The sequence below is a fragment of the Equus przewalskii genome, chromosome 9, assembly GCF_037783145.1.
Source record: "Equus przewalskii isolate Varuska chromosome 9, EquPr2, whole genome shotgun sequence".
NCBI classification, from domain to species: domain Eukaryota; kingdom Metazoa; phylum Chordata; class Mammalia; order Perissodactyla; family Equidae; genus Equus; species Equus przewalskii.
Window position 1 is genome coordinate 78346328 of NC_091839.1, and position 21612 is coordinate 78367939.

At 43.1% G+C, this 21612-nt stretch overlaps 2 protein-coding genes and 1 pseudogene across 2 annotated transcripts; all 3 read right to left on the reverse strand.

The window, feature by feature from the left end:
* Positions 1 to 2303: 2303 nt before the first annotated feature.
* Positions 2304 to 4649, reverse strand: LOC103541595 (trace amine-associated receptor 6-like; annotated as a pseudogene).
* Positions 4650 to 5610: 961 nt separating this feature from the next.
* Positions 5611 to 6642, reverse strand: LOC139073735 (trace amine-associated receptor 8-like). The gene has a single exon (XM_070559560.1). It carries the CDS (start codon positions 6640 to 6642, stop codon positions 5611 to 5613), a length of 1032 nt encoding a protein of 343 aa, XP_070415661.1.
* A 12615-nt stretch (positions 6643 to 19257) lies between these two features.
* Positions 19258 to 20408, reverse strand: LOC103541594 (trace amine-associated receptor 9). Its single transcript, XM_008508433.2, has one exon. It carries the CDS (start codon positions 20406 to 20408, stop codon positions 19362 to 19364), a length of 1047 nt encoding a protein of 348 aa, XP_008506655.2. The 3' UTR covers positions 19258 to 19361.
* Between the last annotated feature and the right edge of the window lie 1204 nt (positions 20409 to 21612).

Sequence of the window (21612 nt, forward strand, 5' to 3'; positions counted from 1 at the left end):
ACTCTTGGTATCTTCCATAGCTCCTGAATACAGCACGTAATTAACATTGACTGAGGAAGAGTTGGAGGAGCTTAAAGATCTACTGAAAAACATTATTGAAAATACTTTAGTAACATTGAGATGTAATTCCTCAGATTCTTTAAGATGTAATTCTTAAAATAGACCAGTGCAATGACAATTTACTTTCGTTTAGTTTCATTTCAGATAAGAAAATAATATACCAGGATATATACTCAAAACATGTTCTCCTTAAATTAAAACAAGAAAACAGACAAATTGAGTTCAAAGCTTATGTCAGAACAGAGGTAAGTGAAATGGCAATATCAATTTTGATAAGTTTATTTGATCACAAAGACTCAAATGATAGAGAAAAATGACAAAGGAAATCCTACAAAAACACATCATGTGTTATATATAAAGTTAGACTTCATAAAAGCATATGGAGGTATATACATATATGGGGCCATATGATATATACTGATTTGTAATCTGGGCCAGAGTTTTTGGATTTCTTTGTTTTTGGTTAAAAAATATATTGTGGTTATCTTTCTGCGTCCATTTATACAGAACTTCTAAGAGCTTTTCAATGGCTTCATAACATTCCATGACATGGCTGGGGCATAATTAATTTATCCCATAGTGATCCAGATGTTTCCAGTTCATAATGGCGAGTTCTACGCTGAATGTCCTGGTCATGTTCGCTTCCTTGTCTGGCTCTTTTCTCAGGATTACTTGCTAGAAATGGAACTACAGAGTCAAGTAACATGTGTGATTTAAATGTGTATGAAAATTTTTCAATTTCCTTGGAAAGGAGAAACTAAATTACATTTTCCGGCGATGTCTGTGATCGTGCCCCACCATTGCAGGAGCGCCTATCTTCCTGCACTCCAGCTAACCTCGAGCGTTATTGCTCCTCTTAATATTTGCCAACTCAATACCTAAAAATATCACACTTTCATTAGCATTTTGGATTATTTGTACATTCGGCATTTTAATATATTTATTGGCCATTTGTATTTTTCCTCTGTACAATTGCCTGTGCACATGTCTAGTGAGATGTCTGTCTCTGTCTTACTGTTTTGTGAAAGGCCTTCATGTTTTAAACCCCATGAAATCTTTCCTCATCTTGTATGTCAATAGTTTTCCCAGCTTGCCCTTTTTTTTTAAAAAAATCTTGGCTTTGTTTTCATTTGGAGTTTAAAAAATTTAAATAAAGCACATGAATCTATGTGTTTTCAGTCATGATGCCTCCAATGAAAAAATATGAAAGAAATATCTTCTTTTAGTTTTTTAACATCTGAAGGAAATTAGTTTTGATTTTGTGAAATACATGAGGCAGAATGCTCAACAATATTTTTCCAAGAAGATATATACCACTCACAATTTCCCTTTTTTTCCTTGCTGAGGAAAATTCACCCTGAGCTAACATCTGTGCTAATCTTCCTCTGTTTTTCAGTATGTGTGCCAGCACAGTATGGCTGCCAACAGAGCAGTCTAGGTCCACACCAGAGCACTGAACCCTGGCTGCCAAAGCAGAGTGCACTGAACTTAACCACTAGGCCACCGGGCCTCGCCAACCAATTTTTTACATAATCCATCCTTCTCCCATAACTCACAATACATTGTTAGTTTTGTCATCAACAATGTACAAACTCTGGATAGTATTTACAGAGAAAATGTGACAGAAATTGCCCTCCATCAAGAGGGGAAAGTAAAACAACACACCTCACGAAATGAGGGAACAGCCACAGGAAAGGACAATCACAGCTGTAGAAATTGCACCATCTGCTCACGGTTATTCACACATTTACAAAATCTCCCCCAATTATGAAACGGGAGTCCCGCCCAGAGTCTGGAATGCTGCTGGATGAGGCTCAGAGAGCTCTCAGCACCCAGAAAGACGGGGCCCCAGGAAACCAGCTGCTGACATGAGGGCAAAGTTAACAGAGTCCAGAGAGAGACCGGGACACAGAATTTCCCAGGGAACAGGGAACAGGAGCCTCTGACAGGGATAGAAAGGGACCTGGAAAGGAGGCCCGGAAGAGGAAAATAACAGAGCAGGCGACAGCCCAGATTTGAGGAAATTAGAAATACGAACCTTGTGTCTACCATTATTTAGTAAATATGTTTCTATCAAATGTGTAAAGATGCTCACCTCACCAAGAAAGAAAAGCATGAGGCTGTGCTGCTGAAACTGAGGCACCATTTCCCCTCCCCCATTTGATGGACATTTTCATGCCGTGTATTTCATGTCAAAGCTGCTGGGAAATTCCCAGAATGTCACAAATCCCTCAATTTGATAATTAGGCCTCTTTAGAAAGTAAATGTACAATTGAAGAAGTGTCTTTTAATATGTGGCCAATAATAGTAAGTTTTATTCTCTCCTAAACAAAGGGTAAAACAAAGCATAAATCAATTGATTTAGAGCAGAATTATAATAACTGAACCAGCAAATATCTCATAAACATATGAAGATTATAAAACCCAGAAAGAAGTCAGTGAATGAATCAGTCACATACGGGAACCATAAGATCAAAATGCTGCCACTGTGACACCCAGGGTTTTAGCTGCTTTTCTCTCTTTCTTTGTCACCCTGGTCTTGTACGTCCTGATAATCTTCCTGCTTTGCCACTAATTTTTTCAATCTTTTTATCCTGTTTTCTGGCCACAAGGAAAATATTACTGTACAGAATCATCAAAACAAAGGTAAGTGTGAAAAATAAGGGAAAATCCGGCAAAATCCAAAACTGGTTTACAACAAGCTGACAACCACCTACGCAGCTGAGGGCACTTATTAGTTCCTCCATCCCCGCCTCAGGGGCACCTGTGTAGAACACGGCACCACTGTAGACAAGGCGGGTGATGCAGGAGAGGCTGAAGCACATCCCTGACACAGACACCGTGAACTTGGTGGGATAGACCCGAGGGTCAGTGACAGCAATGTGCCTGTCGATGGAGACGAAGCACAAGTGGAAGAGAGAAAAGTAACAAAATGCCGCATCACAGCACGTGTGGAAAGTGCAGAAGCTTCGCCCAAAGTACCAGAGCTGGACTTTTAAATCCACTGATAGGTTTGCTGTCGATAGGTTTGTTGATGAGCTTTCCTGAAATCATGTTTCCAGCTACTTCGGTCATCTATGGCCAAGGAGGTTACACGTGGAACAACGAGGGCATTATACGCTTGTAGAATGAGAGAGCCCTGAGCAGCGTACCTAGGGCAGTCACACTTAGGAAACACTATCATGAAGTATATGGAAGAATCTAATCTCACGTCTTCCCTCTTCTTTGTGATGTTCCACATACCCTCTACATGTTCAAAAGAAATTCCATATTTAGAATTGTATTGAAGGTTTTGGTGTCATTCATAACAATATAATATTTCACTTGCCCATAGGATAAATTTCAAAAATCTTGAATTTACCTTTGAAGTTCTGTTATATTCAATATTGATAATTTAATTTAGCAATAGTGCAATGCTGTAGGACATTTATTGAATGGAGCAATTATCCAACTCTTTCACTGAATTTTTTCTGGTGTTTCTCCTCTACACTCTAAAGCTAGGGCACATGGTATCATTTTTTAACTCTGTTACAGCTAATCTGATCTATGGAGTAGAGTAAGTATAGCATGAAACTTTATTTATTGATTCTTATCACGCTACCAATCTAGTCATTGTCTTCCAGTTTGCCAAGTCCGATTCTCTATTTATGGAAATTAATCTTCTTGTCATAAAGAAGCTGTCCACTCTCCTGTCTGCCTACTAAGTCCAAACGCGCTTGAAGACCCATCAAAAGTCCTTTCTACTCAAAAAATAAAATATCCTTTAACAATTTTTTTAACCCCTTAGGCCATGGAACCACATGTGGGTGAGAAGACAGTGTTATAGGAATGGAATGCCCAACGCCAAGTACCAGCCTTGTGACGGCACTGGTTCTTGCAGGACTTAGCATCTCCAACACTCTTTTGGCCCTCAATAATATCATTTAAAATGTGTTATCCATATTACCTGAAAAATTATTTTCTCTGAGGAATATACTATATAATGTAAAGTTTTTATCCTTAGATGTTCCTGACACAGGCACTAGAATATAATTAATGCTCAATATTTGTTTGAAAAGAATGAAAAGTCTTAGTGAAAACCAACTGGAAAAAAATGCTTCAATCATTTTAATTGAATGATCCACAGATAAACCATAAGAAAAATGTTTACTTACCATTATCTATGACAATTTAATTTCAATATACAAATGTATACACTCTATATATGCATTCCAAAAACACTTTTATTGAATCAACAGCATAAAATATTCCAGAGACCAAAATGTAAAATTACAGTATATATTGTTTATGCCCTTTTTAATAGGAGATTTTTGCCACATTAGCATAGAATTTTTGACCCCACAACATTCTGGGGAAGAGAAATACACACTGTATTCAGGGAGAAAGCAGCTGAGAAAAGTTGGGGAAGTGAATTACACTCTAATTTCAGGTAAGAAAAGTTACAATAGAAATGGCCACTGCTGGTGATAATTGATGATTCTCTCACTTGCAGAATATCCATTTGCTAAAGATCTCTGTCCAAGCCTTTTCATGTTAAATGTCTCCACTTGCAATTTTTCACTTCTGGGCAATGTCTGTAGTTGGTCCATGATCACAAGGCTGGGTTATTGGTCCCACAATATCATGGGGAGAATGCTCCAAGATCCTCCCAGCCATTAAGCAGGAGAGACCTACCTGCTGCCACAAAAACTCCTGGAAGGTACAGACAGTAAAGGAACAGGAAGAAAGAATCACAGAGGAGCAGCAAACAGGCAGATCTCTGGGTGGTGTCGTCAAATCTGGACAGTGTTTGTGATGGGCTGAGTCGTGTCCCCCAAGGTTCCTATCTGGAAGTCCTAACTCCCAGGACTGCAGAGTGGACAAGATTTGGAGATAAGATCTTAAAGGGTAATTAAGCTAAAATGAGGTTTTCAAGGTTGAGCCCGAATCCCATATGAGAGGTGTCCTTATATGAAGAGATGAGGACACAGACACACACAGAGACACCGTGTGAGCACAGAGAAGACAGCCATCCACAAGACAAAGGGGGACCTCAGAAGAAACCAACCCTGCTGACACATCAATAATGGAGATCTAGCTTCTAAAATCATGAGAAAATAAATGTCTGTAGTTTAAGCCGTGCGGTCTGCGGAGCATCGTTATGATGGCCTCATACACCAACACAGCGTCGGAAAGTCAGGGAGAGAAAGACCATTTGACGACAAACGGGAGTTGAGCATAAATGGGAAAATAATTTGAGATTTCACAGCCAGAGATGAGATTCAGAATTCAGTGATGCTGGAAGAAACAACTGTGGGTGGTAAGGACATGTACAGAGCATTGAGACAGGTGACACATGGAAACCAGTTTATTGTTTATTATTATTTAGTGCAGTAAATATCTTCACAATGTTATAATGGAGGCACATTTTTGTAGGTTTGTTCTTGGCTAATTTGAAAAAAGACTATATTTCTCTAGTTTTGAAAGGTTTTCTTCATTTCTTATATCTAATTTCATCATAAATTCATAGTTTTGAAAATATCCTTAAATTTCTCCACATAGTGCTTGCATTTATTCTGAAAATAAACTAATGGTTGAGGAGCTATCCTTCAAAACTTCCCCACTCACAATAACCCTTATGGCTTTCCTAAACCAAGGATAAAATAAAGCATAAATCAGAGGGTTCACGGCTGAGTTATAATAGGCCCCCCAACAGCAGATCTCATAAATATAGGCAGGGGTTACGAAGCCCATGAAGGCATCAACAAGCGTGTCAATTGTATACGGTAACCATGAAATCAGAAATGCTACCACTGTGACCCCCAGGGTTTTAGCTGCTTTTCTCTCTCTCTTGGCCACTCTGGCTTTATAACTCTCCGAGGATGACTCTGCTTTGCCACCAGTGTGCTCAATTTTTATAGCTTGTTGTTTAGCTACAAGAAAAATCTTACTGTAAAGAATTATCATGACAACTGTAGGTATGAAGAATAACAGAAAGTCTATCAACACCCAGTCTTGATTTACAACAATTTGACAACCACCTATACAGTTGAGGGCACTTACTAATTCCTCCATCCCATCGTTACTGACACCTGTGTAGAACACAGCACCGCTGTAGACAAGGGGCAGGATCCAGGAGATGCTGACGCACATCCCTGACACAGACACCGTGAACTTGGCGGGATAGACCAGAGGGTCAGTGACAGCAATGTACCTGTCGATGGAGATGCAGCACAAGTGGAAGAGAGAAGAGTAACAAAATGCTGCATCACAGCAACTGTGGAGGGCACAAAATCTGGCTCCAAAGTACCAGCAGCTCTCCACGGACCTGACCATGCTGAAGGGCATCACAGTGACCCCCACCAGGAAGTCAGCGCAGGCCAGAGAGGCGAGGAGAAAGTTGGCGGGAGAGTGCAGCTGCTTGAAGTGAAGAACGGCAGTCACTACCAGGAGGTTTCCAAACACAGCCAGCACAGCGCCCAAGCCAAACGCTGCGTACAGAAGCACCCGGGCTCCTGGCGAGTAGGGAGTTTTAATACAAGACCCGTTCACACCCTCGTAGCAGAGCTGCACCATGCCAGGTGGGGAAGGACTGTGGCTCATGATCTGCAGGTGGTGGTGTCTTTCTGCCCCTCCTTGTGGTCGGAACAATAGTTTTCAATGCTGAAAATTAAAAAAAAGTCACACTGCATATTTGAGCAAGTGCTTTTACATACTGCCTCATGTCCTTCCTTTTTCCATTTTAATTATAAGGAGAAATTAAAGAATTTCAAAAACTCAGAAATTTATCCTTTCTGTCTTTAATTTATGTAATTATTTCTGTAACTACATCTAAGCCTCATTGATAGTTAACTCCATGCAAATGTACTAAGAATTTTCACCAGGCCAAAATTCGCATTATCTCACTAATGGAAGAAATTTCATTTAAATACCTGGTCCTTTACACATGTGCAGCTCTTCTGTCCTCATGAAGGATAATCACATATAATATAACTGCATATTTGAAAGGTCACCTTTTAATAGACACCCCACCTTCACGTTGAAGGAGAAGGTAGCCCCTAGGATGTTGTAGGAAGCAGCCAATAAACTTCGCACCTTATAAAGTCCTCACAAGGAGTCCCTACAGAGTGAGGTGTGAATCCTGCAAGGAAACTTTCTTTTGATAGTTATAATTAATAAGTTCTACAACGTTATTTCCCTGTGCTCTGTTACTCTGTGGAAATACTTGTAATTTTCATAGCCAGCAGATTTCTGTAAGTTCACTGTCCTGAAATAGCCTTGCCCAGTGGTTGAGAGTTATGCTACTTACTGCCTATTTACAAGATTGGCTACAAGATGTTCAGGGCCCAGGGCAAATAAAAATGCAGAGATCTTTGTTCAAGAACACGGAAAAAAGTGCCCTCGGGTTAAAGCTTTTTCCTCCCCTCCTTGGTCTCTCTGACCTGCCTGGTGTTGCATTTCGTGGGGGAACGTTCCACCCCCTGCGCTGGGAGATGTTTGAGGGCAAGTGCAGACCCGGCCCTGCACCGCAGCACGCCTGGCCCACCCGCCGTCAGGGTCCCCCTCCGCCAACCACTGAGACGACATGTGTGGCCCAGGCTGCAGGTGAGGAAGCTGAGCAGGCATCTGCCCTATCCTGGGTCGGCCTCCTCAACCACAGGCAGAAGGGCGAGCCCCTAGGGGTTGCGACGTCCACATCGGGACCCACTCGGCACCTGGATTGGGGGTGGGTGAGAGTCTTGGTCCCCCTGAGTTGCTCCTTGAAGATGTTGTGGCCCCAGCAGCCTGCGGTGGGGTGACAACCGCCACCCTCGCCCTGGACTGCGGAATGTGTGCCGGACGGACGCAACCCTCCCTGTGTCAATCGGGTCCTCGGACGCCGCGGGGAGAGGCGGCCAGGGTATAGGTCCAGGTGGGGAGTGGGGACCTGGACTGGGCTCAAGGTGCCAGGGGGTGGAGACAGCTGAGCGTCCATCCCAGCGAGGAGGGGAGGAGGGGATGCAGGCCAATCACCCGTCCCGGGATTCCACATTCCAGGCCCCGTACACGCCCCACTGTCCCTTCAGGCTCCACACACACGAAACAGACTCAAAGATAAAATTAGTGAGAGTTTCACAACTACAACTACAAGCTCAAACGCCAGGAGAAGCTTCTGTGCTGCTGGACTAGTCACAAGCCCAGCCAGGGGCCCTGGCGGTTTCATTTCAGAGATTAAATTATCTCTTTGCAACAGCAACTAAATGATGCAGAAAGGAATTCAAGTGGAGCTAACTGCAAATCTGCCACACGGGAAGGTGTGGGAGGTGAGGGCCAGGCAGTTCTGACAGGGCCAGCGTCTCCTGTCTCAGCCTAGTCCTTGTGATAGTAACGGGAGTTAGGGAGGCAAATTAGAAACGGAGAGTGCTATTGAAAGGAATTCAGGTCTGAGGACAACGGGCACCTGCGATCCTATAAAGCACGTGAGAAGTGATGAACACATTTTCCTTCACAACACATTCAGGACTGCAGAATAGCAATGGGAGCTGTTGTTTAGGATAAAGATACTGAAAACATATTGGACACATTGGAACATAAGTAGAACAGATTATCAAAGGTGCCAAGAAAATAGTTATTCAATTGATCATCTCCCAGATTCTTCTGGGTAATGCTGTCTTCTCTTCTCTAAATTCTCAGAGCTAGCATGATTTCACCCCACTCTTACTCAGTAGCCTTGCCTCCCTATTTTCTGAAAATATGAAATACACGGTTTAAAGACTGAAAGGATGTAGGGGTTTAGGGCTGCATGATGGAGCCCGGAATGGAGGATGCGTCCCAGGTTCTTAGCTTGCCAACAAGAAAGATAAGGTATATGGGAGAAAGAGTACATTTGGGAAGGAAAGATGATGGGTTAGGTTAGGGTTGGTCAGAGGGACATGAAACTGGAACTCTGCAGTGGGTAGTTCAGCCCATAAATTTTCAGTTCCGGAAAGAAATTGTGCCGGATATAATCATCTGGGATCCTGAGTGACTGGTGTTTTGAGGCTGTAGGAGTGAATGTGATTGCCTGGTGCACACCTGCCGGAATGCCTACAATGGGTCAGATGCTCACTCAGTATGTGTTCACTGGAATAGAGAGGGTAAAGAGAATATAGAAGGAACTGGAGGTGCACCATCTTCAAAGTCATGCCTGCAAAGGGAAGAGTAGACAGAAACGCAGGTGGAAAACCAGGAAAGCGTGGTCCCCCAGGCCCCATGGGATGAAAGATGTTCATGAAGGAGGCATCCCAGGAGTGTCAGATGTTGGCGATGGGTCAAGTTAAGTAAACTGAGAATTGCTTGTTGGCATTAACAGCTAAATCACTGATGAGCATGATTGCACTTCTTCTGTCGGGATGTTGGAGAGAGAATGCAGTTGCAGTGGATTGAGAATGACTGGGAACGGGTAGGGAAGGCAGAAGAGACCATGAGCAGAGACTGATATTTAATGAGCCAACTGTGAAGAGGAAAAGAGGCATGCAGCATTAAGCGGGAGACTTGGAATCAGGGAATGTCCACGTTGCCATTTTTTGTTTTGTTTTGATTTGGTTTATTAATGATTTTATTCTGGAATGCTAAAGGAAAAGCAATGGAGAATATGAGATGAAAGACTGAGCTCTGGTTGGAAAAGTTTTACCGCCAAGCAGGGAAGCAGATGAGCACAGCTCTTGGCTCTGGGAGATTAGGTTCCAGTGAGTAGAAATAGGGAGGCTTTCTTAAAGCCAAAGGGCCTTGAGCTGCCCTGTGTTAGGAAAGCAAAGTCTCTGAGTGCTGCTGAGTGGGTAACGGTCTCTGGGGTCATTCCACGGCTGAGCCCCGCCTGACTGAGGTATCTGCAGTCAGAGGTGGGGGGCCTAGCTTGGGATCATGACATTGCATTAGTTTCCTGTTGCTGCTGTGACACATTGCCACAAACAGTGGCTTAAAGCAGCACAGATTCATTATCTCACAGTTCTGGATGTTAGAAACTGCATGGGTCTCATTGACTCACAGAAAGGCACCAACCAGGCTGCTATCCCTTAGGAGGCTCTTGGGGAGACTGTTTCCTGCCTTTTCCCACTCCTAGAGGCCGCCTGCATTCCTGAGCTCGCAGTCCCTTCCTCTACGTGTAAAACCCACAGCACAGCATCCTCATAGCTCTCTGACTCTGAATCTCTCCTCTCCCTCTTCGGCTTTTAATGAGTCTTGGGATTACATTGGGCACATCTGGGTAATCCAGGCTACTCTCCCATCTCAAGATCCTTAATTGAGCCACACCTGCAAAGTCCCTTTTGCCAGGGAGGGTAACAGATTCACAGGTTCTGGGTATTAGCACGTGGACATCATTGGGGGCCATTATTCTGTCCACCACAGGCATCTACCTACTTCTGCTGAAGTGTGATCTGTGGAGGATGGGGTCCCACTGCTCCTGCTGCTGCTGTGAGGTGCCTGCCTCCAAATCGTGGTGCCAGCAGATCTGTAAAGTTAGAAGGAAGAGCACCGCTTGTCTGGAGAGACAAACTGGAAACAAAACCTCCAGGTTCTTACCTTTTCAGACCAAAAACCTTGCTTAAGTAAAACAGTAAGATTAGAAAATACATGCAGTTCGATAAAACACATTTTGTCTCTTCCACCTTTACTTCCAGATAAGATGAAGATTTCGTTGGGACTTTCAGTCAAGATGGCTCAGTTAGTTCCTTCCTCAACCCCTGTGCTCCAAACCCATGGAAAGGGCAGGATAGTTATTAATGGGGAGGAGATAGAGCAAAGTTCATAAAGGAGATGATCTTCTCTGTGCACGAAGAAAGAGACAGGAAGGCCAAATGCGAGCAGGGCTACAAGGAGGACCTAGAGGCTCCCAGGTCCGGAAGCAGCACTGGAATCCAGGGCTTGACTCCTGTAAAGGGGACTAAAAGTGCTCACTGCACACAGGAACTCGTGCACAGCTCACGGCGTGAGGCCAGGGGCTGGGGTGAGGCTCCTCGCCTCGAAGCACACGTGCAAGGATGCTGAAACTAAATGACTTTGTCCCAATTCCACCTGGGACTTTGGCTTTTAGAAAGCTGCTAGTCTCGGGGGAAACAAGGACACAGATATGGATTCACATCCAGGAACTCAGCTGAGCTGCCGGTGGCTCACGGCCTGGACCAGTGACATTTCCCATCTGACAGCACAGCAGGAACCCAAGGCACTAGCGTGGAGCGTGATTGTGTCTGGAGATCTTCCGGGCTGGATGGAGACAGCTCAGAACTCCCAGGCACATAATGTGTGTTTGGGGTTGGAGGAGGATAAAAGAGAAAGAAATACAAACTAAACAGACCCACCCATCCGAAGTAAGAAAGCTCAACAAAAATCCACAACCCATGACAAAATATGTTGTTAAAATACAGCCAATAAAATCAACTGAAGAATGAAATATTCCAGAAGAAATTAATTTTATAAGGTACTTTGACAAAGACACGTACAACTTTCAATGATGTTTCTCTTCAAATCTTTTGCTCAAGTGCATATTTCCTGACAGATGGTGAAGAGAAGTCTTGAGGGGAAGTTTGGAATCAGTGTTTCTAACAGGCACCTGCAGATGGTTCAGGCACTGAAAACAGAAGATGGTACCAAGAGAGGCATTATTTTACTTCTTTTGCATTTTCTATTAGAATATTGGATTCAAGGCAAGATGCATAGAAGGCTATAAATAAACATTTATTGAGTTGGGAGCTAGCAAATGATCTTTCATGTTATTTGCCTTTTTTCTATTGTGAACACCTCCTAACTCTATTTCCTGCTACAGATTATGGCCAGAAATGTCAGTACATAGTGAAGAAGTTTGCTCCAGTGACAAGTTCAGTGAGAAGACAGCAGTTGCTGATGGCAGACGTGTACACAAACTCGACCTCCAGCCTTACCACATGATGAAGAGAGTAAGTCTGAATCACTGTGGGGTGTGTGGACACCTCCACACCAGAGCCTGTTGTTTCCTTCTGGGAAAGGAATTATTCCCTCCTAGGTTGGAGTCTGTGCTCCCCAGTCTTTTTCACTTCATCACAGATGGTACCTATTGCAATACACTGAATGTTTGTGTCCCCTCAAATTTCTTTTCTGTAACCTAGTCTCCAATATGATGGTATTTAGAGGCAGGGCCTTTAGAAGGTGGTTAGATCCTGAGGGTGAAGCCCTCATGAATGAGACTGGTGCCCTTATAGAAGAGGCCCTGGGAGGTCCCCTGCCCTTCTGCCATGTGAGCACAAAGCAAAAGATAGCTGTTTATGGGGGCTGACCCCATGGCCCAGTGGTTAAGTTCACGCCCTCCACTTTGGTGGCCCAGGGTTTTGCTGGTTCGGATCCTGGGCGTGGACATGGCACTGCTCATCAAGCCATGCTGAGGCGGAGTCCCACATAGCACAACCAGAAGGACCTACAACTGGAATATACAGCTATGCACGGGGGGGCTTTGGGGAGAAGAAGAAGAAGAAAAAAAAAACATTGGCAACAGATGTTAGCTCAGGTGCCAATCTTTAAAAAAAAAAGAAAGAAAGATAACCATTTATGAACCAGGAAGTAGCCCCTTGCCAGACCCAAATCTGCTGGCATCTTGATCTTGGTCTTCCCAACCTCCAGAACCGTGAGCAACAAATTTCTGTTGTTTGTAAGCCACCCAGTCCATGGTAGTTTTTGTGGCAGCTGGAGCTGACTAAGACATTTCACAACGGGGTAAGCTGGAGGTGACCTGGGATGTCAATACAGGACCTTAGTGAAAATGACACCTTTGCTTTATATTATGTATTCATTACAACCGACCAAGATGCCTTAAGTGTCCCCTCAGCTTGACTAAACTGTGGACAGGCTTCCTCCTGACTCTAGGCCCCTGAGTTCCCTTTTCTGAGAGCATTAACTTCAGAAAACTTGCAAGTTCTTTCTCTGCCCCTTTGAGATATGTCTTTTGAAAACTTCTTGCTAGTTTTGCAACCGAGGCCTGCCTATCTCAAGGACCAGAGAGCCGTCTCTGAAACGTGGAAGGGTGGGAGCCTAGCTTCAGAGCTGCCTTATTCCAAGTTGTAGAACTGCCTCCTGTCGTGAAGATGTGAGGAAGTGTCCTTCTCCTTTGGGTAAGGCCAGTTAGCAAACAAAGGTGGGCTACAAACCCTCCCTCCATTCCCCGCAGCAGATAAAAACCCTCCCGCCCTTTGTGTCAGTGGAGTAGGACGCAGGCTGAGTTCTGGCCTCTCTCTACTGCAACGGTCTTGAAGAAAGTTTTCCTTGACTGCTGAACTGTGTCTGGTGCCATTGTTCACTTTGGCATGAATGAATACAGAACAGTGTTCACCCGTTACCTGTTGCCTGTAGCAAGCACCCGCAAATTCTCAGCTGCATACGACATGAAGCATTTCTTTCTCATGCACCTTGAGGTTGTGCTGGGCTGACTGCACCTCAGGCTGCAGCAGCTGGGGAAGGGGAATGGGGTCTGGTTCTGTGCAGCAAGGCTTTAAGTGTCTCCGGCTGCCTTGAGCAGGGGGCTCCCAGAGCACATCCCCACGGTGACGGCAGAGGGCCAAGAGAACAAGAAGGAACAGAAGGCCTCTGAAGGCCCAGGCTCAGAACCGGCACACCGTCACTCCTGCTCTCCCTTTGCCTCAAGTGGGAAGAGCAGCAAAGCGACATAGCTAGGGGCGTGATGGAGGGATGAATAATCCAAACACTCAGCCAGCCACACAACAGGTTAAGAAATTAGCCTTTCTCAGTAAGATGTGGGAGTGGGGAAAGTGCTGGGTGTTGCTCATGGTATTTGCTGCCTGTAGAGAGGGCAGCACACTGTCGACCCCGCTCAGTTTGGGCAACATCAGAAGAGACTTGATGAAGCTGCTTGTGGCCTGAGTCTACTGGCCAAACAGCATCAGCCACCCCTGGCCCGGTGACTTCCCTGAGTCTTGAGTGTCTGCAGGCATCTTAACCCTGTTTGCAGCACATTATCATGCCATTGGGGAAACTCTGCCTCATACGGCAGCCTGATGGCCCCCCAGATTTGGACCAACATTTTCAATGTTTTATATGTTCTCAACCAAAATCTGTTCTCTACCTTGATATGATTTATTACCACCCTCAAAATGATACCCTTATTATTTACTGCATCTTTGTGCAGATCCAGGTAGATACTGCTTGGCTCCTCCTTCAAGAAAGGGGTCAGGACCAGCTGGGCATCCTATGGAAGATCACATGATTCATTACATTGATGGCCTTATATTGATCGGGCAGGATGAGCGAGTGGTACCTAGCACAGTAGACACCTGGTCCCTAGCCTTGGAAAGATACATGTTCCCTAGAAGTTTGGACATAAGGCCTAGAAGACTCAGGGACTCTCTCTTTCATTAAAGTAATCAGGGATGTCTCATCCCAGTCAAAGACAATTGATGGCATCTTGTATCCTGTATGGCAAAGAAGGAAGCACAATACCTGGTAGATTGTTCAGGAGCCGGAAACAACACACTCCACACTCAGGAATGCTGCTCTGGTCCATTTACTGGGTAACAAAGAAGTCTGCCAGTTTTGTTGGGGCTTGGAGCAGGAGAAGGCTCTGCAATGGGTCTGGGCTGCAGTATAATTGCCATAAATTTAGTGACCTTGGGGGTGCTGGAGATGTTAGTAGAGGAAATAGATGCAGTGTAGATACAACGGGAGGCTTCGGTGGGAGAAACACAACACATTCCTCAAGATTCTGGAGCAAGGCCATGCTATGTACAGTGGAGGATAAAACGCCTTTTGAAGATGGCTTTTGTGTGCTACTGAGCCCAGGTCATGATGGACAATTTGCCCATGTGACATCAAGTGATCATGTGTCTTTAACTGCCCATCATGAAGTGGGTCTTGTTGGATTTTCCAAGTCTTAAAGTTGGGTGGGTCCAGCAGAATTCATTGTAAAATGGAAATGATGCACCTGGGACCAAGCCTGAGCCAGGGCAGAGGGCGTGAGCCCAGAGCCCGTTACCCACCACAGTTGCACCAGCACCCTCCATCTCACAGTTCAGCAACCTGAAGAGGAGGAAAAGTTCTAGCCTGACTTTCAGATAGGCTGTCTCTGTGTGTGGGTTCAAACCAAAAATGGGCAGCAGTTGCGTTACCAACTTCCTCAGTATTGGCCTTGGATGAGAGTGGAGAGGGAAAATCTTCCCAATAGGAGGAACTTTGGTGTTTTAAACATTTTTTTTATTGAAGTATAATTGATGTACAAGGTGAACCTTTGGTTTTGTCTAACTGATACTAATTGAATGACACTGGGAACTTATCCCACCTGAAGAAATCTTGCCTTCTAGAAAGTTCACTCTTAGTGTTCTATTCTTTTTGTAAAGTACTTCTCTCAGAGTGTCCCATAAAATTTCTCTTGTGCCTTCACCTACTACCAGCTCAAAAGGGAAACCCTCTGAGACTGGTGAGCTTTATCGTTAATGTGTCCATACGAACAATTTAACTCATTCCTCCAATAGTTATTGTTTAGCAGCTCATATTACAGGTGAGAAAGGACACAGTGCAAGTAAGTTGACCACAGCCAGCGATGCCAAGGAGCTCCTAGGAGAGGGGAGAAAGTAGAGACAGGGCAGGTGAGGAGTACCAGGCGGATTTTGCCTGCCCTGTAAATTTGACCAAGATGAGTCATAACAGGAGCCTTGTATATTCTTATCTTTAAAGTGGTCTGTAGTCCTTAGCCTGGAATTGCCCTTAGAAACTGGTGGAACATTGCCCTTTACCATTAGACACAGTTGAGTGCTTATCCCTTCAACTTTTAATGTGTGTGTGTGTGTGTGTGTGTGAACAGAATAAAGCATAAATGTCAGCTCCTATGTAATGCCCGAAAAGACAGACTATGCGCTTTCGTTTCGGAGAAATGCTGTTGGTTTCTGACTGGTCCACAATGGCAGTAAAGCATTGGCTTTGAAGACAGACGGACATGGGTCTAAACATGCAACCCCAGCATGTGGCGCACGCAGTCTCTCCGGAGGTTGTTTCCTCATCAATAATTCCTACAATTAATAGTAACAATAAGAAAAACAAACATTAATTCTGAAAATCCACATATAAGAATGTAGCACAGGCAGGTTTATTCAAATGTCCTTTTATTTATGTAGATATATGTAATGTTTAATTTGCATATACGTATTTCTGCTGTCTCTTCCACATATGGAAACTTAGAGTTATTACCACTCCAGGAAGGACTTACTTTTTTTTCCAGTTTATTTAGAAATAACTGACACACGTCACTGCATAAGTCTAAGGCGGACAGCACAATGGTTTGACTTCTGTGTACTGTGAAATGATTAGCGCAGAGATTGACTTTTGAATTCATGTCGCTTTCTGAATCAGCTGAGCGCCTCTTCCCACAGAACCCTGCAGCTCTTCCTGAACTCTAATTTCTAATTATGAAATAATATGTTTTCACAACACTGTATACCAAGCCAAGTGGCCCTTTTGGTTAAAAGGCTAGATGGTGCGACTTCACAGAATTCACCTGACAAAGGCATGTTGTGAAAGTGTCTCAAACAAAACATCCTAATAATTTTCCTTCTACTGCGAACATTTACAAAGTGTGAAGCAAACAGTATTTCTGTGATCTGGAGATTTATTTATCAGCTCTCTGGGCTCCAAAACCCACAGACCTGTTTTGAGTCACTGTTGTCTTGCACAAAACCTCAGTGAGAATGCTGCTGTCATTTCCACGTTACAGGTGAGCAGCCGAGCTAGACAAAGGGTAAGGACTTGACCACGGTGGAAGCTAGTCAATGGTAGAGACGGGATTCAAACCCGGGTGGCCTGGCTCTGGGACCTCAGTCTGGACTTGGACACGGTGTAGCCTCTGTGGATGAAAGAAGGTGCGTGTTTCCAAAAGGAACTTGACACTTACAGTCCTTGCAGGAAGTCTCTGATGTGTCACCTCGTGTGCACTCTCTTCAGGTAAAGAGACTCAATATTACAAAAGTTTACGTGTTCCAGCACTTTTTCTCATTAAATATAAAATTACTTTTTAGTGATTGGGTTAGACAAACCCTGTCCATAGCCTAAAGCTGGATTTTCTCCTAAACAGTGATTATTAGAACTTTTCTATTTTAGAAAACCAAATGACGAATGAGGCAGGCTTTTCTTTTCTTTGCTGAGGAAGGTTCACCCCGAGCTAACATCTGTGTCAATCTTCCTCTATTTTATAAGTGGGTCGCTGCCAGAGCATGGCTGCTGACGAGTGGTGTAGGCCTGCACCAGCGCTGAGCCCAGGCTGCTGAAGCAGAGCCCACTGAACTTCACCACTAGGCCACAGCCTGGCCCCAAGGCAGCTTGTTTTTTCTTAATGCAAAAGACTAACAGTTCTTTGATGGGTGAAAATAAAGAAGAATTACTCATTTATTTGCTTAAAAACTATCTTAGGGATTTACTAAGTGCACAGCACTGTCCTAGGTGTTGAAATAACGTGGACAAAGAGTTACCAGCAAATAAAAAGTACACAGCAATTTGGTGTGCAGCTAGCCAAGGAGTTAACAGAAAATTTGCATAAACATGAGATGCAGAAGAGAGGTGTGGTGCTGTAGTCATCGTCTAGTTAGTTTTGGGGGAAATAACCAAGTTTTTTTTTTTTTTTTATCAAAAGACTTCCTTTATGAAGGGCTCCAAGGAGAATAGAAAAATAAATAAGAAAGAGTAAATGTGAAGTGCATTCTCCACTTACTGATGTGAAAGAGAGCTTGCATACATCTCTGGACAGGATTTATCTCTGCAGTCAATTCATCTAAAGATTACACCCTATGCAGTGCACAGGAACAGAATAGTATATATATTTTTTAAGTCCCCTGAATGATTTCCTCATTATTTATGATTGTCAGCATAAGTTTACACCTGCGAATGAGGGAAGGAACACACTTCTGTGATGGCAACACTGCTGCCTCACTGTCAAAGGGACACAGGCTTTGAGCTCTTCTTCAGGAGTGAGAGTGGGGGACCTTGATTGTGACATTTGTAAGGTGGTCCGCAGACCTGTTCCTTGACATGAATCACAAACAGGCATTCTGCTACGAAAACTTTTATATTCCTTTCATTCTCTTTTATCTTCAACATTTTTTCTCCTAAATATTCTCAATGAAGGTATTAATGTGCAAATATGAAACAGCTTAGGCTTTGGAAATAAAATCTTTCCAAACCGGCTCATTTATAAACCGTGTAACATGTAATGTTTATGTAGCTCCATTTACTCAGTTACCTCTTCTTTACATTTCGTGAAACAAGCTTGTCACGTGATAGTCTAAAATGAGCCACCTAAACAGAGATTCAAGGCTATGTGTGAAGACTTGAAAAGGTAAATCACCCTATTGTTAATTTTTTTCCCCAAATTTCTACTCTATCTTAAAACACTCAACATATATTTTTAATTAAAATGAATTAAAATTCATGTGAGTAAGAACTGTCCTCAGATGAGAAAACTGAAACTATTTCTACAGTGTGTAACACCACTTTGAGTATTTGCTATTTTGAAATAGTCCTTGGCTATATTGGAGTCACTCGGTTTTATATTTCAAATGCCAAATACAGTGTCTGGTACAAAGAAAGAACTCAAAAGTGAAAAAATGTGAATTCGAATTAACCTTTTTATAAAATTCTTATTTTATTTCAAATTACTAAAAAGGAATACAGAAGCCATCCTTCTGTCTACATGCTCATTTGACCATAATAAATTATGTTCTCCAAAAGTAGACAGTGTGTAACCGTATAATCACCGTATGTGTGTGAAACAGTGACTATGAGATGGAGAGGAAGCGTTGCTAGTGTTCAAAACCACAAGAGCACCAGTGTTCCCCAATCTACAACATGAGGGAAGTTCCACATGGCAGCTCTCTATAAAGTCCTTTAGATTAAAAAAAGTTGCAAGAATTTATGATCTTGTACTTACCTCTCAAACAAAACATACCTTAAAGAGGATTTTTGTCCCCAAAGAATCTAACTTACAAGTTACACAGGAGCTTTTTTCCCCCTCTGTGTATTTTGAACAACTGAATATTGGTAACAAATACAGAAGAAACTACAAAACTTAAAATTATTTGAAGAAACAAGGAGAAATTTCAGAGAAAAAGGTAGAGAATCAAAAAAACATAGAAGAATACTAAATGGGAAATAATCAGCAAATCTTATTTATCACTCACTAAATTCGAAAAAAAAAAAGCCAACATAGATGTAGACGACCAATGCTTCAGATCAAACATCCTCCGAGTTGGCAAATGATGACACTTGACCCTCTAGAGCCAAGTGGTCAATGTTGAGCTTGACCTTCATTCCACGTTGGTTTTGAAATCCCTGCAGTAATCTTCTCAATCTATATCTGCTTCCTCAGAAAACAGATTAATAATTGATGAATCACTCCTTAAGACTTTGCCAGTTACAATAAGTTTTACTGCCTTCCGAAACCACGGGTAAAAGAAAGCATATATCAAGGGGTTCATAGCAGAATTATAATAAACACACCACACTAAAATCTCATAAACATAGGGAGGAGTTATAAAGTTCATATAAGCATCAATCATGGCATCAATAATGTACGGTAGCCAAGAGACAAGAAACGCTGCCATAGTAATACCCAACGTCTTAGCAGCTTTTCTCTCTCTCTTTGCGACTCTTTCCTTGTAACTCTCGGAAGACGACTGAGCTTGGCTGGCTGCACTTTCTATCTTCCTAGCCTGATGTTTAGCCACCAAAAATATCTTACCATATATAAGCACCATGGCAACGGTGGGCGTAAAGAAGAGAAGGAAACACAGGAGCACCCAGTTTTGATTCAGTGGAGCCTGACAGCCCCCTACACAGGTGAGAGCAGCTACTAGCTCCTCGATGCCTTCTCCATTGGCCCCCGTGTAAAAGACAGAGAAGCTGTATGTGAGCGAACAGAACCAAGAGAGAATAATGCATATTCCCGACACGGAGACAGTAAACCTGGCTGGATAGGTCAGAGGCTCAGTAACAGCAATGTATCTATCGACAGAGATGCAGCATAAGTGAAACAAAGAAGCAAAGCAGAAGGAAGTATCAAAGCACGTGTGAAATGTACAGTAGCTCTCCCCAAAGTACCAGCAGCTCTCCACAGACCTCACGGCGCTGAAGGGCATCACTGTCACCCCCACCAAGAAGTCAGCGCAGGCCAGGGACGCGATCAGGAAGTTGGTAGGTGTGTGCAGCTGTTTGAAGTGGAGGATGGCAATAATGACCAGTAAGTTTCCCAGCACGGCCAGCAGGGCCCCCACACCGAGGACGGCGTACAGAACTGCTCGGGGCCCTGGCGAGTAAGGGGTTTTCACGCAGGATCCATTCACGTTCTCGTAGCAGAGCTCCACAGCTGCAGCTTGGGAGAAAGTGTCCGCCATCGCCTTCTTGACTGATTATTTTAAAATTCTCAAATTCCCTATTGCGGCAATTCAAAACAAGAAAGAGATGGCGATTTCAAAGGTTTCTGGAAGAGAAAAAAATCTCTGGTTAAAATGAAAGTTAGGAAATTTTCTACCTTTTATTTTTTGGCATAAACTTATAACACCTTGGTCTTTCCAAAAAGGATTCCCAAGTTTTTAATATATTTAGAGTGGGAACTTGTGGCAGAAAACCATTAAAATTATAGTCAAATTTAGTACCAAATAAATGGCTGGCAATACACTTAGTCCAATCATTTATATTATCATTATATATGTTATAGAATGTAATTGGCTAATCGTTAGAAAATTCCTTTTTTGTGTTTCTTTACCTTCTGAAACCTCACCTGTAACCACCCAAGTCGAGAACTAATTAGGCCACCTAAGACTGAGCTTTATGTACCAAGTACTCTCCCTTGAGCAGCTGCTTCGACAGCAGTGACAAACTGTACCTCATTTTTTTCAAGAAGGAAGAAATAAATTACATCTCCTTCAAATTATAACCTCAAAAATCCCTATAGTATAGAGTGTGAAGACCGAGGAAACATTTACTTATAATAGCTTGAGAAACTTAATTGGGGAGCATATTTCTTATATTGCGGATCTTTTCGGAGTTTCTGTTTTTTCTTTTTATATTCATTCCAGGTTTGGACAGCTTGGGGTGATTTGAAGAACTATTGTTGTCAAATTGATGCTAATATAATCAGCGTGTACGTATATTCCACGCTAATGGCCAGTTTGAGTTGTCTAAAATCAATAAGATGGATTAGAATAAGCAGCAACTCACCGAGCCCCTTATCTTCCCATCCTTAAAAAATGGTCTAGTTTTAAAACTCCCTCAGAGGAGTAGGCGACACCTGGGATGGTCTGGAGGGGAGTTTCTCGATTAACCACGTTTCTGGAAGGAAATGATTCCTGCCAAGTCATCCAAGGTTCAAACAGGGATCAAATTGGCTTCTGTAGGTGCTTGAGTTTTTTTTTTATACTGAGGCATACAATCTTAAGATGGTTCACAGAGTTCACCAAAGAATAGTGAATAATTAATCTTTACTTCATTTAAGCATGAAAAAGATGCAACCTTGGACCTAAATCTTAATCTTTCAACTACAGACTGGACTACTTTTATTGCCATTTATCGCGCACCACACATCTGGCCTCTGTTGAA